The sequence below is a fragment of the Pistacia vera genome, unplaced genomic scaffold (assembly GCF_008641045.1).
Source record: "Pistacia vera cultivar Batoury unplaced genomic scaffold, PisVer_v2 Contig50, whole genome shotgun sequence".
NCBI classification, from domain to species: Eukaryota; Viridiplantae; Streptophyta; class Magnoliopsida; order Sapindales; family Anacardiaceae; genus Pistacia; species Pistacia vera.
This window is the reverse complement of record NW_022196335.1, coordinates 1,427,419-1,447,734: the sequence shown is the minus strand read 5'-3', so window position 1 is coordinate 1,447,734 and position 20,316 is coordinate 1,427,419. Positions and strand designations below refer to the sequence as shown.

General features: G+C 33.6%; 2 protein-coding genes across 2 annotated transcripts; one reads left to right on the top strand and one right to left on the bottom strand.

Annotated features, from left to right (window-relative positions):
* The first annotated feature begins 3,635 nt into the window (after positions 1-3,635).
* On the top strand, positions 3,636-7,143 carry LOC116105543 (vesicle-associated protein 2-2-like). The gene is made up of 9 exons (XM_031391946.1): positions 3,636-3,847; positions 4,013-4,069; positions 4,618-4,688; positions 4,932-5,013; positions 5,086-5,201; positions 5,274-5,456; positions 5,799-6,047; positions 6,663-6,740; positions 7,027-7,143. Exons 2-9 carry the CDS (start codon positions 4,021-4,023, stop codon positions 7,141-7,143), a joined length of 945 nt encoding a protein of 314 aa, XP_031247806.1. The 5' UTR covers positions 3,636-3,847; positions 4,013-4,020.
* Positions 7,144-7,358: 215 nt separating this feature from the next.
* Positions 7,359-12,900, bottom strand: LOC116105490 (sodium/hydrogen exchanger 2-like). Its single transcript, XM_031391906.1, has 15 exons — positions 12,684-12,900; positions 12,023-12,317; positions 11,818-11,936; positions 11,106-11,203; positions 10,474-10,533; positions 10,330-10,376; positions 10,055-10,249; positions 9,924-9,970; positions 9,397-9,463; positions 9,183-9,283; positions 8,955-9,056; positions 8,677-8,815; positions 8,527-8,589; positions 8,112-8,195; positions 7,359-8,023 (listed from the first exon to the last, which is right to left on the bottom strand). The coding sequence occupies exons 2-15, from the start codon at positions 12,194-12,196 to the stop codon at positions 7,694-7,696; spliced, it is 1,626 nt and encodes a 541-aa protein (XP_031247766.1). The 5' UTR covers positions 12,197-12,317; positions 12,684-12,900; the 3' UTR covers positions 7,359-7,693.
* Between the last annotated feature and the right edge of the window lie 7,416 nt (positions 12,901-20,316).

The following is a 20,316-nucleotide window of genomic DNA, read 5'->3' as shown; positions in this document are numbered from 1 at the left end:
TTTAAAGTGCAAGTTTGAAAATATAATACAATTTATTTAATATTAAAATAGAATGCAAAATTGCGTTGCTTTTGGAACCAGCTTATTTCTTTTAATTTAATTTTTAACCATCACTTAGGTGGCATGATGATAAAAGAGTAAATAAGTCCAACATGAATTTTTAAATTAAAGTCTCCTTGGACACTAATAGGGATAGTCACTGAGAGGATTTACCGGTTGTTCACTTTAAGATCCAGGAGATTAGTTGAGGTATACATAAGCTAGCCCAGACACCCCGATCACAAAAAAAAAAAAAAAAAAAAAAAAAAAAAACTTATTTCAGGTCCTAATCTTTTTTCTGTTTATTGAATGTTATTGAAATCCTTACAAATCACACATCTGATATGAGACGAATACCAAAAAACAAGAACGAGTTGGGATAGAATTTTACTTATAATTCTTTTGGTACAATTTTCTTTTACCTAATTAAGGGATCTACCTACTTTTAATACATTATTTTCTTGAAGAAATTATTTTAAAATACAAAAATATGTTATAATAAACGTGGGTGTCACACATTTGAAATGACTTTATAATACAAGTCCTAATTCACGATTATGATTTAAAATAAGTGTAAATAAGAGGGATTCTTTTATAGGACAGGAAAGCCCCGTGTATGTGACCTTTTTATAGTGAGTATTTACTAGTTTCAAAAACGTGACCCTAATCTTCGTGTGTTTGTCATTTTTTCTTGTGAGCATTCGTTGGTCTAAAAACTGTGACCCAAACCCTCGTGTGTTTGATCTTTTTTTTGTTGTGAGAATTTGTTGGTTTTAGAAATGCGACCTATCCTTTCGTGTGTTTAGCCTTTTTTTACAATGACCACCCGCTAGTTTAGAAAATGTCATCAATTCAACCTCCAAAAAATATATTAACATCTAAACATTGTTCATAGATTTGGGATGTTAAATTAATTGAATTTGTATGAAAAGTTAAAATGTAGTACTTGTTTCACAACGTCATTTTGAAGTGTATATGTACACAAATCAGATACAAACTAAGTACTAATCACATTTTTTTTAAATGTAGATGACAATTTACCTATCAGCTATCATAAAAAATTTTAAAATATAAAATTTCAAAATTTCCAATGAATTTTTTTTTTTTTTTTTTGTCTTTTAATATTAATTGGTGATAATAAACTATTAACTACCAAGTGGAGGATTGTATCATAGTCATATATATAATTATATTAACTACCAAGTGGAGAATCGTATCATAATCTTATATATAGAAAAATGATAGAGCCACCGAAGGTTGCGTATCGAATCTGTGCATCGAATAACGTGATAAAATCTTAACCGTTTATTAATATTAATTGATAATAAATCAACAATCAGAATTTTGTTACGTCATTCGGTACACAAATTTGATGCGAAATCTTCGGTGATGGTAGCATTACTCATATATATATATATATATATATAAAAGATAATAGATTATGCAAATAATGCAACCTGTATATAATCATAAGATAATAGATTATGCAATCTTTGAATCCCTTTTTTTTAATCAGTTCATTTTTTATTTTAACAAATGATAGAAAATATATAATTGAAGTAGTCAATCAATGTTACGTCAAAGCCCCTCTTGATATCATTTTTTTAATTATCTTTTAACTCTTAGATTGTACTAAAATAATTATGTATGTATTATATTATGAATCTTTAAAAGGAGATTATGTAGATACCTTTTACTGTTTGAACTTTCAAGTTGATGAAAAGTTTTGTACTTTTTCGAAATGAACCCTTAAAATTTAAAAACTATTCACGAGTACCTTTTTCCGTTATCAAATTGATCTTAAAAGTTTAAATATTTATCATAAATACCCTAAAAGGTTTTATTTACTTTTTGTTATCTATCATTCTATTGTATTGAAGGCACAGTCCTTCCTTCAATACAACATTAGGACAACAATCTCAAATGTTATTTGGACTTTGGAGTAACATGTAATGATTTGTGGAAAAAGGATTACGAGCACTATAATTGCGAATGCGATTAAAAAATAAAATATATTATATATATTTTTGACACGTGAATACGTGATAGAAAAAGGATAATCGCGATTGTCGTTAGCATTTCTATTGTATAAATTGAGGTAATTTACCATCAATAAAGATTAACTCACAATCAAATTTCATAAATTCTCTCTCATAACCTTGACCCGACAACTCGCAATTGGTTGGGTGAAAAAATTCATCAAAAATCAATAAGGAACTATCATATCAGAGTTTTGAAAGAAAATTTATGAGATTGAATTGTAAGTATAGTATTACTTATTTACGGTTTATTTTTATATTAGATTTAGTTTATGGTGGGAGAGTCGTTGTATATTGTTGTAATTTATTTGAAAAGAGATAAATATTTCAAAAAAAAAAAAAAAATGTTTGAGATGTGTTACCATTTATGATGCCAGCTAGGGTGGAATTTGAATTTTAAATGTTTGTTTGTTTATGTGAAAAGTTTTTGGTGGGTACTTTCGGTGAGTATTAATTAAATAATTAATTTTGTTTTGAAAATTTTAAATTTTAAATTTCAAAAAGTAAAGTTGGGTCCATTGGCTCGGCTAAAAAGCCTTAGGCCCATATTCTAAAGGATCAAGCTTTTATTTGTAAAATCAAATAATAAATCTTAAAATTGGTCCATTTTGATTTAGAGTTTTGTATGAGTGAGACGAAAGATTAATACAGCAATCACTTTCCATTTTTCTTAAACGCTACGTCTTGGCATTTTATTGGTTATAATTTTGCTGTACCAATTTTAACAACATTAATATTATGTAAGTACCTCATACTTTATTGTCCAAATTTTCATAAAGGAATATTTATCTATAGATAAAAGTTAAAGACATTGAGGTCTTAGGGTTTGATATAATGAAATTTCGAAAATAATAAAAATTCTCCTATTGTTAATAACCATATTAGAATATACATTATTATGAGTTTATACATAGTTAGCGAATTACTTTCTTACCCTCTATTTTTTTTTTTTTTTTATGACTGGAGGTGTTTGAGTCAACTTGCTCGCACCTTAATTAATCCTTTTGCCTTGAAGTTAACGATTAGATAAGTCTCCAGTGACCACCCCTATTAGTAACATCTTAACTAATCCCACAGTTTTAAGGATAACGATCGGGTAAGTCTCTAATGACAATTCCTATTAACGACACCTTAACTAATCCCCAGTTTTGAAGCAACGATCAGATAAGTTTTCAATGACCATTCTTATTAATAGTTAAGGTGGATCAAACTCAATACTTCTTGAGTAATTGTCTCTATTTTAATTGTTTAATACTTTAACATTATGGGAATTTATATTATTTCGAGGAAAGTTTTTATTATTTAATAAACTTTAGGGAAATTAATGTCCATTTAGCTAAAAAAAAAAAAAAAAAAAAAAAAATTAAAGACTCTACTTTTAATGTCAAACAACTTTTTATTCGGCTGGAAAGATCGGTGGAATGTGGTATTGGATTTATTCAAAATCTACTTTTAATGGTGTCGGCAAAGTTGAGTGGCTTTTGGTTGCAATGGAGCCGAGCCATTAAAACCAAACTAAACCCAAACGCAAATGCAGTAGTAGCAAGCGGTGACAAAGAGGGCAGAGCGGGTACAACAAACTGCTCTGACAAAGAGACCCACGTAACCAACACCACCATTCACATTTCTTTCTTGCCTCTTTTGCTTTTATTTCACTTCTTATGCAATTTCAAATCATGTTTCAGATCACCAACTGTTTTTACCTTCATATCCTCTCACGTTAACTCCTCTTTCTTCCTTCTTTTCAGCTACAATTACAAACACGTCACGTAAGCTCCATTACTCTGTTTCTTTCTTTCAGAAACATTGATGGGCATGTTCTGTTTTAAGTTTAGTTGCTTCAAAAAATCTATGTATATAATGTACTGCTGGTGGGGTTTAGTTGGATCTGTACTTTAAATTCAGTGATTTGCTTCGTTTGGTTTCTTGTTCAGGTACAGTTATGGCTCAAGAGCTATTGGAAATTCAACCACTTGAACTCAAGTTTACATGTAAGTATTTAAGAATGCTGACATTCCCATGTCCCTTTTTTTTTTTTTTTTTTTTTTTTAATTTTAAAATTTTGTTGTTTGTTGGTATCCAATGAGCTGGAAGTGAAGGGTTACTGTGTTTTGTTTTTCCCTTTATCATGGTTTTAAATCTTAATTTTAATGGTTTTCATGTTATGGCTTGTTGATAAAAACATGAAATTGATATCTCAGTTGGGGTGTAAGTTTAGGTACTGCTTGGGGAACAATTTTAAATTAAATACTCTTTCATGCTCCCAATGTTATTAACATCTTTTTGTTTTAATAGTCATACTCCTTCTCTGAAGACTCTGAAGGGGATTATATTAACAATTGGACTTTTCTACCATTGTTAATGGATGGTTCTATCCTAATTTCGGGCGCATGATTATTGTTTTGTGGATACTATATACTTGTGCTAGAAAGTGATGTCTTGAGGATCCTGTAACTTGTGCAGGATGCTTTGTGGTTTCTTTCTTTTTATTATGCATTGTAATATTGGCTAGACTGACATGCTCTCCTTCTCTCTTTAGTTGAGGTGAAGAAACAAAGTTCATGCTCAATTCAACTTGGCAATAAGTCTGATCAGTATGTTGCTTTTAAGGTGCGGATGATTTATCACGTAAATTATTCAATAGATTTTGTTGTTTCAGTTTTAAGTCTAGTTTACTGTTTCTTTGGTAATTTTATTTGGCAAAAATTTCTTCCTCGTATGCTCTCATATTTTTACTGCAATTTTACATCTATCCAAATGTACCATCATGAGAGTATGTACAAGCTTAGAATCTTTGGGTTTAACAACATACATTGAAGGAATGACTTGTTCATTTACAAAATGTATTGGCAGGTAAAGACTACCTCTCCAAAGAAATATTGTGTGAGACCCAATGTAGGTATCATCAAGCCAAAAGCAACATATGATTTTGCAGGTATTTATTCCTATCCTGCCCTTGTCCTGCTTAATTGTCGCTTGCATTGCTTAAAGTTAAATTTTGGTGCAGTTACTATGCAAGCTCAGCGTGTAGCTCCACCAGATTTTCTGTGCAAAGACAAGTTCCTTATTCAAAGCACAGTGGTCCCCTTTGGGACAACTGATGAGGACATTACATCTGATATGGTAAAATATTGAAAGTTCTTGTTCTTTTAGTTTATCTGTAATTTGTATTTATTCATTTTTGTCATCTGGCAGTTTGCAAAAGATAGTGGCAAATACATTGATGAGAAGAAGCTACGAGTGGTCCTTATTAGCCCACCCCAATCGCCCATTTTGTTACCAAGAAATGGAGAATTAAAGCAAGATCCATTACAGGAAACATCAATGCTGAAGGATGTAGCACTGACTGGAGTCGAGAACATACCTCCAGGCAATAACGTAAATTGTTTTTCCTTTGTTTAGAGATATATTTTTGATAGAGCATCGTTCCCTCCCACGGTCTCTTTCTCTCTTATCAAGTATCTTCACTATCCTGCAGTTTATGCCTGAGTTATATTCAGTCGCAACTGTTGTATTGTTCATGGGAATGCGGGTCTAATTATGTGTTATTATGCCACATCTGTGCCTACTGTTGTTATCCGTATTTTTGCTTGAATATGAAGTTTCCTTTTTAATACATTTTCATGTGTAAGAATCATAACAAAATTTCTTTTGCAGTTAAGCATATACTACTTACAATAAGGTTCATCATGTCACCATTTTTCTTTTGTTTCATGACAGGTAGCTGATGATGTGGAGGGCCCTGAAACTGCTAAGGTCACAGATGAGTTAAGACCAACCAAGGATGTGCAGGGGTTGGAAATGGGAAAGGATAACAATGGATGGAGATCAGCTGAGGACGTGCCCTCAAGGCCTGTAAAGGTTGTAGAGGAATTGAAACCAGAGAAAGACATACTGGAACTGAAGTTGGCAAAGGATTTTGAGCAGTTGAAGTCAAAACTAAATCTAGCAGATTCACGGTTAAGAGAGGTTTGTTTCTTTCATCTTGGGTTTAACATTGTAGTACACAACCTGGAAATGTTAACCACCCACTTTTTGGCTGTTTATCTTCTCAAACAAGTAATTTAGGCATGTAACTCCTTTAGTACTTGTTGGGAAAGTAATAACATTTTCCTCGAATCATTTAGAATTTGGCTATAGTGAAAAAGTTATCACAAAATATCAAATTTTATGGTGAACATCTGTATTGTTTGCATGTGTTTCTGGATTCTGACACAAGTGTTTTTCCTTCATTTTGATGACAAACATAGTTTCATCAAAATGAACGAAGCCTATCGTCTGTTGTCTGATCCTTGGCTAGGATGATAACTCTCTGTTTCATGCCCTGATTTGAAGATTGAATTCCTTTATTAATGTGTTAGGAAGTTGCCTGCATTTTCCTTCGTGTGAATATGGGTGGTGGGGCAATGATATATCATCAGATCAGTGTTAACCATTGGTTTGGTTGATGGTGCATAATTTCACAGTTTTGTGAACCAATCCAATGGTTGGCATTGCCAGAAAGTTGGTAAATGCCACTCTAGTGGCCTTTTATTCTTAAATTTCTAAATAAGACTGTAACGAAGAGTGTGGAATTCACTGCAGGCTGAACATACCATCAAGAAGCTGACAGAAGAGAGTAGCTTTGCCACTCGAGAGAAGGATATGCTTAAGCATGAATTAGTGAGTGTTCTTCTGCTACTGCCTCTATTTGTGTTATTATTACTATTATTATTGTTTCGAAACGCTTTTTAAAGGTTAAAAATTTCAGAAGTGTTTCCCTGCTAGCCATAGAAGAATTTTTTTGATGATATTTTGAGCTAACAAGAGGAGTTGATAAAAGAAGTTTATAGTGTTGTTTCTTCGGTGTTGTACCTCCTACTTAGGCTAAAATCTTCTTGTATCTGACGCTCCTTTCATTTGTTTGTCAAACAAAGATATTCTGATATTTGCCTTTTCCTATTTGCAGGAAGTGTTGCCGGGAAGGAAAAATACAGTGAGAACAGTTCAGGTCGGTTTCCCCTTGCTCTATGTTTGCATGGTCGCTCTTATCAGTTTTGTAGTGGGATACCTCAGCCATCAATAGAAAACAAGTCTTTTGTTGTGCAAAAGGCCTTTCAATTGTGATGTTCTAACACCAGGAATGTGGCTTCATTGTATGTGATATGTGATGTATAAACTTGCTGAGGTTTGCATGTAAAAACTAAAAAGAACTGATCTCTCAATTGAAAAATTAGAGATTAGCTAAGTTGTTGCAGTCGATTTTGCGGATTCAGGCAACTCCATGAAAACAACTATCATGATAAAGCTACTTTAGGCATTTGAGAAATCACTGGATAATCAAAATTCATATACTATTGGATTACAATCAATACAAAAATTAGTAGGAACCTTACTGTTAGGAATACAATCTCGTTGGCAACCAATATAGACCGCAAAACTTGAGAATCACCCCACAATCAAATCAAATTGCAAGCTGCTGCTGCCGCTGCTGCCACACCCAATCAAAATGCTGTCAAAACCCCGCCTCCAAAATCCTTTTACTATTAACAAAATGGCACACTCAAAGCCGCTCACTCTCAAGCCCAAGCTACAAGTTACTATAAATTAGTGCCTTTGTTGTTTGAATTCCCTTCTCACTGCCATTGATTAACAGTTTGTTCAAGCGGTGAGCCAGGAACTATAGGTACAAAGCCTCGGCCACCAAACACCGGCCGCATGAAGGAATTGTCGAATTTCCGCCAATAGTGATGAACAGTGTGAGACGGGGTGCTCAAGAGCATCCGTAAGCTAGTTGGACGAGGCACATTTTCGTTTTTGTGGTTGGCTTCTGAGTCGTGTCTGTTCCCAAGAAGTGGCACAATGAAGGATTTTGGAGTACATGGCTCAGAAGACTCCATCCTGGATAAGGTTTTTGAGGAAGGAAGCAAAATCCTCACCAGTGGTTTAGTCATCAACCCAAACACCTGCATAAATGCGACAATAAAAGTTTAATGGCCTCTTACTGTAGGCTGTAGGCTTCCTTTCGTGTTTTAGGATGAGACAATGACTTACAACTGTGCTGAAAAGAACAACGGTGATTGTGCTGGTGATCATGATCGCATTCCCATGCAACTTAGTATGCCCTGAACTGGTAAACTGCATGCATAACAAGGAGTTAATCAAATAATCCGACTGTTTCTTTCGTCCACTAATGTAAATTCGCTACCAAATAATACGACTTTAACACATAATAACTCAGGTTTCTTAGATCAAATCAAATCCATAATTGCGAAGTCTATCGATTTTAAGATGTAGTTTATTCAAACATTTGGTAATTTAACACTAGAGTAGTATTATTTATCCTAATTATTGCACCTACAGAAAAAGCCGTAAAATGAAACTAGTTCAGAGGTCAAGGGTAAATTAGAAAAAATGAAACTAATTTTAGTTTTTGGTCATTGGAGAAGGATACTTTTCAATGTCATACCTGATTATAAGCAAGTGCCATGGAAACAGCCCCACGCATAAGACCAGCCCACCAAATGGTAACCTGCAAAACAGAAATCCATAAAGGCGTCACATCATGTTATTAAGGGATAGTGGAACAATAAAGTTAAGAGTGGATCAAAACTCTTACTTGTTGCTTCAAGCCAATTTTCTCGCATGGAGATTTCTTGGTCAAGTTGGATAAAAAGGACAAGGGGAAAACGAAAGCCGCTCTCCCAACAAGTACCAGTCCCAACAGTACTGCACTTACGCCAAGAGATTTTCCAGGGCTGTGAAGGAAAATAGAAAAGAAAAAAGTATTATCCCACGTTCAGTTAAAGATAAAATATTGATCAGCACATTCTAAGTTATTTCATACGTTCTACAGAAGCGTCAAAGCTACTAAGTTTCTTTTATGTGTAACCTCACCTATCACTTACAACCCTCCACTTCTCAATGTCCAAGGCATCCATGCCAACATAAAGGAAGATAAAGATCTCTGCAACAAATGACAGAGTGGCAAAAGCATGCCTGCAATAGTGGTAAGGAGCAATGAGATATTATAAACATGGCAGCTTCCCTGACATTCCCTTGTAACAAAACAGCAACGAACCTATACATTCCAATTGTTAATTACAAGACTTGAGATTTACATACTTGGTTGTTACTCTTGAACTTTCAGTCACATTATGCCATGTGTAGTGTGACATAACAATCCCACAAAAAAATACAGTGAGAATGCCACTTAAATAGAATAACTGCAAGTCAAAACCAAATTACCATCACTATTATATTTTCAAACTGCAAAACCAGAAATAGAACCAGGAAAGCATAAAAAGATAAGTGTCCAACAAGTTGCTAAAAATCTTACTTCGGCCAGCATATATGAAAGGTAAGCCATGAGTATCATCAGAGCAACCTCACGATCGGTAGAGTGCCTGGTGTTTATTAGAAAATAAAAGGCATTAAAACACTTCCTAAAAATAACATAAGGTTCACATGTAAACTTGATATATTGATTTTCTACACATGTAATGTTGACATAAAATAACTATAAGGAACCATTAGAAGAAGAAAAGAAGTAGGTAAAATGACAAAGATGATGGAAATAGAGGAACATATATCCTATTCAATTGTATTTTTTTTTCAATTAATTGCCAAGAAATAATACTCAGACACTCAAGTGGGAATGAACCTAGGACCTCAGACTCCATCATCTCTTATAAGGAAAGAAGAAGTCAGGATGACTGATGGCAAGGAGATATCATTTACACATAAATAATTTGATTGGCAAATAATCTGTTCTACATTTTTGGATCCATTTAACAGTGATTAGGTACCTCAATGTTCCCTAAACAAAGACATTGCAAAAGACCAATATGACACCTATGTACAAACCTGCCCATATACAGTTTTTTGATAATGAATGCACTAAGCAGTCCAGCCTGCATGACACAAAGAAAAAAGTCCTACAAATAAATATACTAAATCACAAGCAAGCACGAACAAACGAAAGTGTAGGGACTTACCAGAACCCCCAGCATTGTACTTGCAATAAATAAATACAAAAAATTTCCAACAAATTGCAAAGCTATGCTTGAGTTGATGTGAGAGAGGTCAAAGCTCTGGATTGCATTGAAAAGAACTACAGATGTGGCATCATTTACCACACCTTCCCCGAACACCAGACTATACAATAAAGGCGTCTCATCCTGATTCAGAACCTGCACCATATAGATAATTGAACTTAGCAGTGTTATTCAGCTTAAGTTGCAACATGACAACACTTTGCATGGCACTATACCTGCAAGGTACAAACTGAATCTGTAGCAGCAAATATTGCTCCAATTGCTGCAATTAAGGGACAAGATGAGTAAACAAGAAGGATTTTATCCAAATATTGCAAGACAAAAGAAGTGTTATATATATAAATTGGAATTGACTATACCAAGATAATCTCCTATTTTGAGGGTACCAATGTTCATTTTCTTGAAAAAGTGTATAGCACCTGGGTCAAAATATGGAAGAACGCATTAACAAATAAGCTTTAGTGAAAATAACTCTAAAACAATGAACATTGATATATGGCATGCATTCATATTTATAAGGATCTTTGATGCAATGGTTTCCTTCTTCATTTATAAACATCAATAAAGAATGGAGAACAAAAGAAATCATTGAGTTCCTTCATCTGTGAATAGCTCGTATGAGTGCTGTACAAATCAATTCTCTTCCCTTTGAAGTTGGAGTTTTGAAAAAAAAACGTGACAAAACTCATTTAGTTGTCAAGAAACCAGTGAACAAAAGTGAGGGGCCATTTTATATAGTTCTGTAGTTTAATAAAGAAAAATAGAAAATGTGTATCAAGCCTACTGGATCCCTTTTATTATATCAAAATGCACAGGCTGCAATAACGAATTGCCAATAATCACTTGGTGGAATTTTCATGCATGGTCAATCCATATAAATAGAGCTACAAGATAGTTTTGATAAAGCGTGATTGGTGAGCCAGACTTCTTTTAATTTCTGCACACAAGCAAAGAAACAAAATAGATGAATCCATCAAGTTTTTGAGCATACCTAATGATATGATTACAAAAGATATAAGAGTGCCAACTGCCCCAAATAGCATGATGGTCATAAAGTTGCGAAAAAATTGCTTCTTCTTCACCTGGAACCTGGTATGCAGAGAAGGATCAACCATCATCACTGACTTATGTATTTGACCAATAAACAAATTTTGGTTGTTTCACTAATATATTGTCAACCGAAAACATAATGCGTCGGTAGCAGCAGAAAAATGGAGATGAAAAGTAAATTACCCTAGGGCTCTTATTTTCAATGGAAAATGGCACAAACTAATTTATGTTTCAATTGGCTTCCACGGCATTGAAACTCAATTACATTGTTCTGTGGTAGATAAACCAAATGTTTAGATAAATCTATTTTTTTCTTTACTAGTTCAAACCAGATAGTTCCTTCTATTACAACTGTTTATTGAGCTTTCACGTGATCTAATAAAATTGAAGTATAGTAAGAACCTCCGTTTTTTTATTAAGAAAACTTTATTCTAAGATAGTAATCTAGCAGCACCCTTGATGTCTGTTTAGATAATAGCTATTATGTGACACACAGTTATATAAGAAGACATGTCAAACTGAAAAATCATCAGTAAAATCCAGCTTAATGAAAAAATTAAGGTAGATGTGGGTAATTAAGATGTTATCTCCAAATTAAAACAAGTGTAACTGACAAGGAGAAACGAAGTGGCATTATGTATTACCCAACTCACCCTGCATTAAATATAATAGGTGGAAGAAGATAAATGAAGAACAAATCTTCACTAAACACCATGAGATGCGAACTCTTTCCTTTAGTTGTCAGCAAAATAACAACACCGGTACCCAAACCCTGCCACAAGCTCATCAAAGTCAAGTTCAATTTCACCATTTCAATCTCCTTAAGAATATTTTATTGTAAAATATATAGAAACTCACAATAGCTAGAGCCGTGATTGACTCGTTCATCCAGCGATTTTCCTCCAGTAAATGACCGATCACAATACATGCGCAAAGAAGTGCAACGAACAAGTTCATTGACACCACTGATTTGTGATCAGACGTATAAATTGCTAACGATCTCTCCATCAGAGAACCTAAGTCTATCGCCATCTAGAAGTAACAAACTCAAAAAATTGATCCAAGAAATTACAATACTGAATAGCAAAGATCAAACGTTAATTCTCTCTTCAAGCCTTTAGAAAACTTGTGTCATTCACATACAAAGCAGTCCCTGCAAAACGCATATATGCAAAGTGAGTTTCATTTCATATCAGTTCACTGATCACCTAAAGAGCTTATTTTTCATGTTTGGTTGCCGAGAAAATTCAAAGCGAGCGAAAGAAAATAGAAATGAAAATTTCAAAAGGTCCATTGCCTGGTAAAAGACAAAAAAATAGAGAAAGCAAGATTTGAGGTATAAACAAATACGAAAAAAGAACTCCAAACAGACAAAAAAAAAAAAAAAAAGATACTAAGTTGCTTTTCCTCGAGATATATGTTTTTCTCACCAGCCAAACGGGAATGAACAATTCAAACATAGATTTTCAAACTACACAAATGCTTTTGAAGAAAGAAGCTGTGTTGCAGAGTCACTCACCGAGCAAACAAAAGAGAAATAACAACGAAATGATCTGATTTAGATCCAAAAATGAAGTTCAAAAGCTGTCTCAGTTAGAATAAGTACACGTTGATTTGACGAAATTTAGCTTTAAAAAGAAGTGTAGAGAGAAAATATCTCCAACTGTGGAGACTGTGAGAAAGAAAGAAAATGACAGAGCGTGTACAGTTAGGACAAAGAGGGAAAGACGGGGGAGGAGAGATGGCAATTGGCAAGTGAAAGGCCGCCAAAGAAACCTTTATATAAACCTTTAAAATCAACCATCCAATTATTCAAATTTAATAGATTTATTTCATAATTTTAAAACTCTTCTTTAAAAAATCAAAATTATTGAGAAAAAAGTGATAATATTAATGCAGTTAAATTAAAACTATTTTTGATAGTCTAGTAATTTGATAGGTTTTTAGGTGTATTATTTAAGAGATTATAAGTTTAAATTTTTTCTTAGATGTTAATAGAGATAGTTATCAAAACTCTTATTTGATTAATAATTTAAATTTTTTAAAAGATTAATTAAGGTACACATAAATTAATATGAACACTTTGATCATTAAATATATATGCGCTTAAATTGAAAGCAAATACCAGGAAAGGCGAAATTCTATTCTATTATATTCTTAAAATGGTTAAACTATAAAAGTAGAGTTTTAATAGATATTTTGACGTTCATGGAGGGGAATAAATTAAAAATTGAATAGAAATGAGGGGTCCACGTGTAAGATTTTGTCGTCGGAATCTCTACAACTATAGCAACTTTTTGATTCTTTTGGCTTATGTATATCAATGCTTTTAGGATTTTTGAATTAAATTTCCAACAAATTAAGTAATTAGTTTTTTACCTTTTTTATTTATTTCTAAAATATGTTTGATAAATTATATAAATCTTTGTTGCTTTCGGCACTATGTCTCCATGTGCACATAATTGCATAATTGAAAAAAAAGACAATAATATAAAAAAAAATTAAGAATTTTTGTCTAATACATGATAAATCCTGGAATATATTACAGTTAAAAATATGCGTTATATTGGATCGGGTTCTGGAACAAGCATGGTGACTGGGTGAAACAGCTGGAAATGGAAGCGAAGGCGAACACAGTGAGTGAACTGGACTTATAAATTAATTAATTAGTTTTCTAAAATAAATGAAAGGTATAAATTGAAGCGTCGTGTCACTCGTGTGATGGCCATGTGCTGTTCTACACTACTTCGAATCATATGCATGTCAACTTATCAGTTATCACAAACCTCTCACGTGCGCAACGCTTGTGAAATTTCATCTAACATTTTAGTTTCTTCAATCATTTCGCAATTCGTTGAAAAAAGATAAAATAAGATAAAAAAATTATTTTCATTTATATTTTTTTTTTAAAAGAAAGACCAATCACACAAAATTATTAAATAAAAATAAAATAATATTTTCAACCATCACTAAGCATTCACATTATACAAACTTTTAACCACTATTGAGTGGCTTGATGATAAAAGAACAAAGGAGGATCTAACATGGTCTCCCAAATTCGAGTCCCCTTAATGGTAAAAGAGTAAGAGAATGATTTATCATGGTCTCTCTAGTTTAAGTCCTCACAGTTAGGGGTGTTCAAAAAAATACAAAAACCGAATCGAACTGAACCAAAAAATCGGTTAACCGAAAAAATAATTCGGTTACGGTTTAAAGAATTCAAAAAACCAGATTTTAGATTCGGTTTTTGGTTCAGGTAAAAATGAAAACTGGTTTACTAATATATATATAATAATAATAATAGTCTTAATCCCTATATTTGTACAATTTCTTTTGTTGTTTTCCATTAGAACTTATTTAGTTACTTTGTTGTTTTATTATGAACGTTTCATTACGGACTTTTATTTGTATCAATTTTTAATGTATTGTTAGTTATGGTCAATGGATATGTCTGAATGTTTAATTTTTATTTGATATGTATTGTTGATGTTTACAATTTAATTTAGAAAAAATTAAAAAAAAAAAGTTTAATCCAATAAAAAGAGGAAAACCGGTTAATCAGTTTTTTCAAACTGGTTTTTCTCCCAAACCGGTTCGGTTCGATTCAAGAAAGCGGTTAACTGCTTTTGAACACTCATACTCACAGTTGCTAATATGAGTGATTACTCATAATTTTAGGATCCTAAATAATTAGTTGAGATACACGTAAGCTGGTCTAAACAATTTAATCATTAAAAAAAAAAATGAAAATCAAATTTGAATAATTAACAACAAGGGGTCTTTAAAAAACATACCTTACTGATTTGTTAATATAATTATAAGGAATGAATAATTAATCAGTCGCTTTCTGGTCTTAAATTTTGAAAGCAGGAAATGGCAATCCGACAAATTAGAAGGCCAATTCATTTCATGCATTTTAAGCGTTAAACGTAAGTGCAATCGTAATTGCTTGCTCAATAACATATAGTGACCAAGTTTGTTTTCGGAAGTTAATGCCTGTCGCCATGTCATTAATTAAATAATTTAGAAAATAATTCCTTATTAAAAAATATTATATTATTCTAAGTCTGCTTAATTTCCAAAACTAAGGTATATTTTAATATTTAAGTGAATGTAATTAGATATTGTAACTGATTGGAGGTAACATCAAAGAAACATTTTGGTTGTAGTCAACTGAAAAAAAAAAAAGAACTAATTTTTTATTTTAAATTCAAAGCGAAAGTTCACTTTTACTTTCTAGAAAAGTGTTGTTCATAAATTAAAATTAATCTTTGAATGTGATAATAAAATTCTCGGTCTCAATGATCTTGCCCCCCACCTGAAGGATTTTCCCTCGCTTTTTCTCCAACCAAACATCATAATTCTAACTAAAACTCTGCCAAAATTGGTATTAAAGATCCTAGGAGTTAATCGGTTTGGTCTAACAGTTAAAGAGATTTATTCTTTTACTTGATTTTTTGAATTCGAATCTTAAAGTCACCTATCACATTATGATTTATCTAATTCTTTGAACTTATAAAATGTTTAAATGACTTCGAAGATTAATTAAGATATATACAAACTGGTTTAAACACCAAATAAAAAAAAAAAAAATCGGAGAAGTTTCAATTAGCTTTTGGTTTTTCTAATATAAAGACAATTAGAAAACATTAATCCCACTAAGAAGATGGGGGATGTGGAAGGCGTACGTGCTGGTGATGATAACGTGCATAAAAAAAAAGGAAACATTTGAGAGGTTATTAACATGATAAAAGCGAATTAAACTGTACGGGTGGTGGTAGGTTTGCTGTATAAAATGAGCACTATTGTTTGTAATTATGGCCAACAAGCCATAATTACCGACCACGACCACCTTAATCTTCCACACTTTTTGTTTTTAAATTTGCACACAATGGCAGATCACATCATCACTCCCTTGGTATTCTTCTTCCCCACCTTCACATCACGTTAATATTTAACTATTCTTAACTAATTAGTCACCGTCACTTGATAGTAAACTGTAAAAGAATAAAATAAGATTATATGAGTCTATCGGTTCGAGACTCTATAGGCCTTAATAACGATAATCAAAGGCGGATCTAACCTAATTTTGGATGGTTATGGTCCACCCTCAACTTTTTTTTTTTTTTTTTTAAGTACTAATATGTATAATTTTTATATTTGACTCATCCTAACAAAAAAATTAATAGACAAAAATATTAATATATAATTAGTTTTTATTTTGACTCACCCTAACAAAAATTTCTAGATCTACTATTAGGGATAGTCACTGATCATCAACTTTAAGATCCTAAAAGATTAATTGATGTGCACACAAGCTAACCCGAACACTCTATCATAAAAATAATAATAATAATAATAATAATTCCTAACTAAGCAAGCCACGCGTCAACATCAAGTCTAAAGGTTTATACTTTATAATGTAATGAGTAGTATAATTAATGGTCTTATGCTATCTATTATGTCACACTTTCACTTAAAATTAAACATACCAAATTCGTATTATAGTTTTGACCAATCAAATAATATGATATTAATTTAAAGCTACATATCATGCATTATATAATTACATAATATGCTAATACAAATTTTATTATGTAAACGAGGGAATTTAGTTGTAGTCGTGTTTAACTCTCTTCATCAGGAGAATTAACGATTATAACAAGGGAAATAGATAAAATTAAAGGCTTCATTTGGTACACTCTTCCAAATGTTATTCTGTTTTTCTAATAAAGTTAAAGCCCAAAAATATATGTTTCAATATTTTTAAAATTTTATTCTATTTTATTCATCTCACAAAACATTAATAATTATATTCGTAAAAATAACTCAATTTTTTTTTTTAAATATTATTCTAAAAAGTACCAGAATAATGAACCAAACGGGATAAAAATCTTCAACATCTATTGTGAGTCCTTCTTGTAGAATTGTGAAAAATCTAGATGAGGATGGAGGGTTGCGGTTCTGCCACGTTAAGGCAGTGTTTGGATTTGGTGGGGGGAGATTTCACCTACTTTTGGCGTTAGCTGTGTCGGGTAAGGCAGCCGCGTGGTGATTTTTAAAATGATCCTGTCGATTTTGATTAAGTAATGGTGTGTTTACGTGGTTGACTATGTTTTGTTGTTAATATGAATTTCTCACGTTTGGTTGTCTCCTTATCAAACAAATGGGGTCCAAACCAAAGTGTATTTTGATGCTTTTACGTGTATATCGTTATTTGTAATACTAATATTAATCATATGAAATACAAATGAGTAGTAAATAACAATATATACTGAAAGGGTTTACGTTAATTTAAAATGATTAACTTTGTAAAACTATTAATTGTGCATGTCAAAATTTATGTTAAAAAATGTATATACCTTTCATCCTATCCCCCTTATAAAAATTCAACTAATTATAATTATTTGATAATTTACTTTTATTTTTATTTGAAAAGATGATAAATTCTTGCACCAGGAATTCTTGGTGAGAGATAACATATTTAGGAGTAAATGACTCTTTATTTTAAATATTAGGAGTGTGATCTATAAAACCAAGGAAACAGTTGGTGAGAGATAAATATTATGCTCACTAACCACTATTGAGTTATTTGATGGTAAAAGAGTAAAGAATGATCTAATATGGTCTTCCAAGTTCGAGTTCTCTTGATGATAAAAGAGCAAAAGGAGGATTTAACATGACTGACCACTGAAGCTCTTACCTGGCCGGTAGTTCTAAGGTTCAGGAGAATTAGTTAAGGTATATGCAAGCTTGATCTAGACACTCCAGTAACATAATATGTTTGCTATTAAGTATATTTTATTTTTTTGATATGGTAAGAAAAATAATATGTTTATAAAGTTTGTTTTCCAATTTTTGAGCATCTTGAATAATGTGATATTCATTCAAATTAATAACATTAACTTAAACTATCTTATAATTAGCTTTTGTTTCCATTGCTAAGTAATATTCTATAATTTACTATCCCATTTATAAAACTTCAACTAATTATAATTATTCGATAATATACTTTTTTTTTTTTTTTTTTTGAAAAGATGATAAATTCTCGCATCGGAAGTTCTTGGTGAGAGATAATATATTTTGGGGGTAAATGACTTTTGATTTTAAATATTAAGAACGTCGACTATAAAACCAAGGAAATATTTAGTGAGAGATAAATATTGTACTCAGTAACATAACATATTTGCTATTAAGGGTGTATAAATATATGTTGGCATATTGCTTATTATAGACTTATAGTAGTTAATTGCTAATAGTTGGTTTAGTTACTGAAGTGGTTACAGGTTGTTACTGTAGCAATTAAATTTGTTAAGATTAGTTTAGTTAGTTTGTTGGTTTATGCTAGGGCCAAAAATCGTCCTTGGCCCAAATAGGAAAACGGGACTGACAATGAGGAAGAGACAGACCCAATCCCGAATGTGGCCCAATCTGAATTAGACCCATTTGATATGAGGTACAGTTGGCCCAAACCATCCGGGCCCAAGCCTCCCAATCCCAATTCACTTCCTGGACTTATGAGCGAGTTCAGAGCCCACGGCCCCCATAGATCACTTTCCTACTCCTGATCAATTTCCTATTCGAGGTTACCTTCATGTTCATATCACTTTTCTACTCGAAGTTACTTTCCTGTTCAGGATCACTTTCCTATTCGAACACTGGTAAGACGGCTCACCACCGCCCTAACTCCTCTAGGGTTCGTATCAGAGTCACACTAGGACTCCTACTCCCACCAGGATTGGGAGACCAAACAGTCACTATATAAGCAGAGGTCAGCCTTCTCACAAGGGACAGTATACTACACCTTCACACCCGGAGTTCCTACTTGAGAACTTCACATCACCGCCGTAGTCACAGTCCCCGACTAGACTTCTGGTAACCTCTCTACTCCCTAGCCCCTACTAAATTAGCCTCTTTCAACCTTGCTGACTTAAGCGTCAGAGTGCCTACGGTAAACACCACCCTGGTGTTTTCCGTTGCTTCACGTTTGTTTCACTACGTATGTAGGTGCAGCGGATCGCTAGTAGCCTCAACCTCACAGGATCAGACCCTCTTTCCGTACAAGTAGATTTTTACGTCTATAGTTTGGCGCCCACCGTGGGGCCTCTAGCAATCATTCAGCTCGACAAACCCTGTTACGTAGAGGAATTTTCCATGGCTGACCCTTCAGACAACGCTAAACCTGGCCTCGAGGCCAAACTGGAGGCTTTGATCGCTCTCATACAACATAATTCAGATAAGGTGGCCGCACTGGAAGCTGAGAACAATGCAATCCGGACTGAAAACGCATCCATCAGGGCCGAGAACCAGTCTCTAAAAGAGAAGGTGAGTCAGTTTTATTATCTAGAGCTTCTGGCTTCTGCCTTGCCAAGTACCTTCTAATCGGTTCCGCATCTCGGTTCCATCTATGCAACCTCTCCAAACCCCCGAGCACAGACCCGCGGCCTCCGGTAAAAGGCCTTGTCCAGTAAGTTCATTGGCGGTCGACGATTCAGTCCTGACTCATGGAGAAAAAGATATGCCAACAGAACCCCATTCAGTCGATCCACCCCAGTCTTGAGATCAAGACGCCCAAGTGATAGAAAGCCCGCACCTGCAAGACTAGTCCATTCTTACCATCCCACCTCACCTCTAGTCAACCATCCCAACACGAACACCATTCGGCTCGGCTCATCCTCACTGGTTGAACGACCAATCCAACCAAACCACAACACTCGAGCCCACCCATCCTGACAGACTAAGTGACTATCAAACAGCTCCCCTGACTATTCATGTAGGACGAAACACCAGATCAGTTACCATGGGAGTCATCCGACCGGAGGGAATGAACGGAGATCAAGGCTACCAGTGTGTACACGAAGGAATGATTCACCAGACTACACCGCGCGGAATGACCCAACAGAATATGCCGAGGACGAATACAATGGCTAACCCAGTCAAACAGGATGACCTAGTGGTATCCTCCTCTCCCATGGAATAAGTACTATCCAAGAGGCTGGCTAATGTAGAGGCAGTGATGAGGCGCATCCTAGGAATGTCGGTCCTGACCAAGAAGAGCAGGCCCTACTGTTACGCGGATTCACCTTTTGTGGATGAGATCGCCCTAGCCGACATGCCCCAGAAGTTCACTATACCTATCATGAAACCCAACG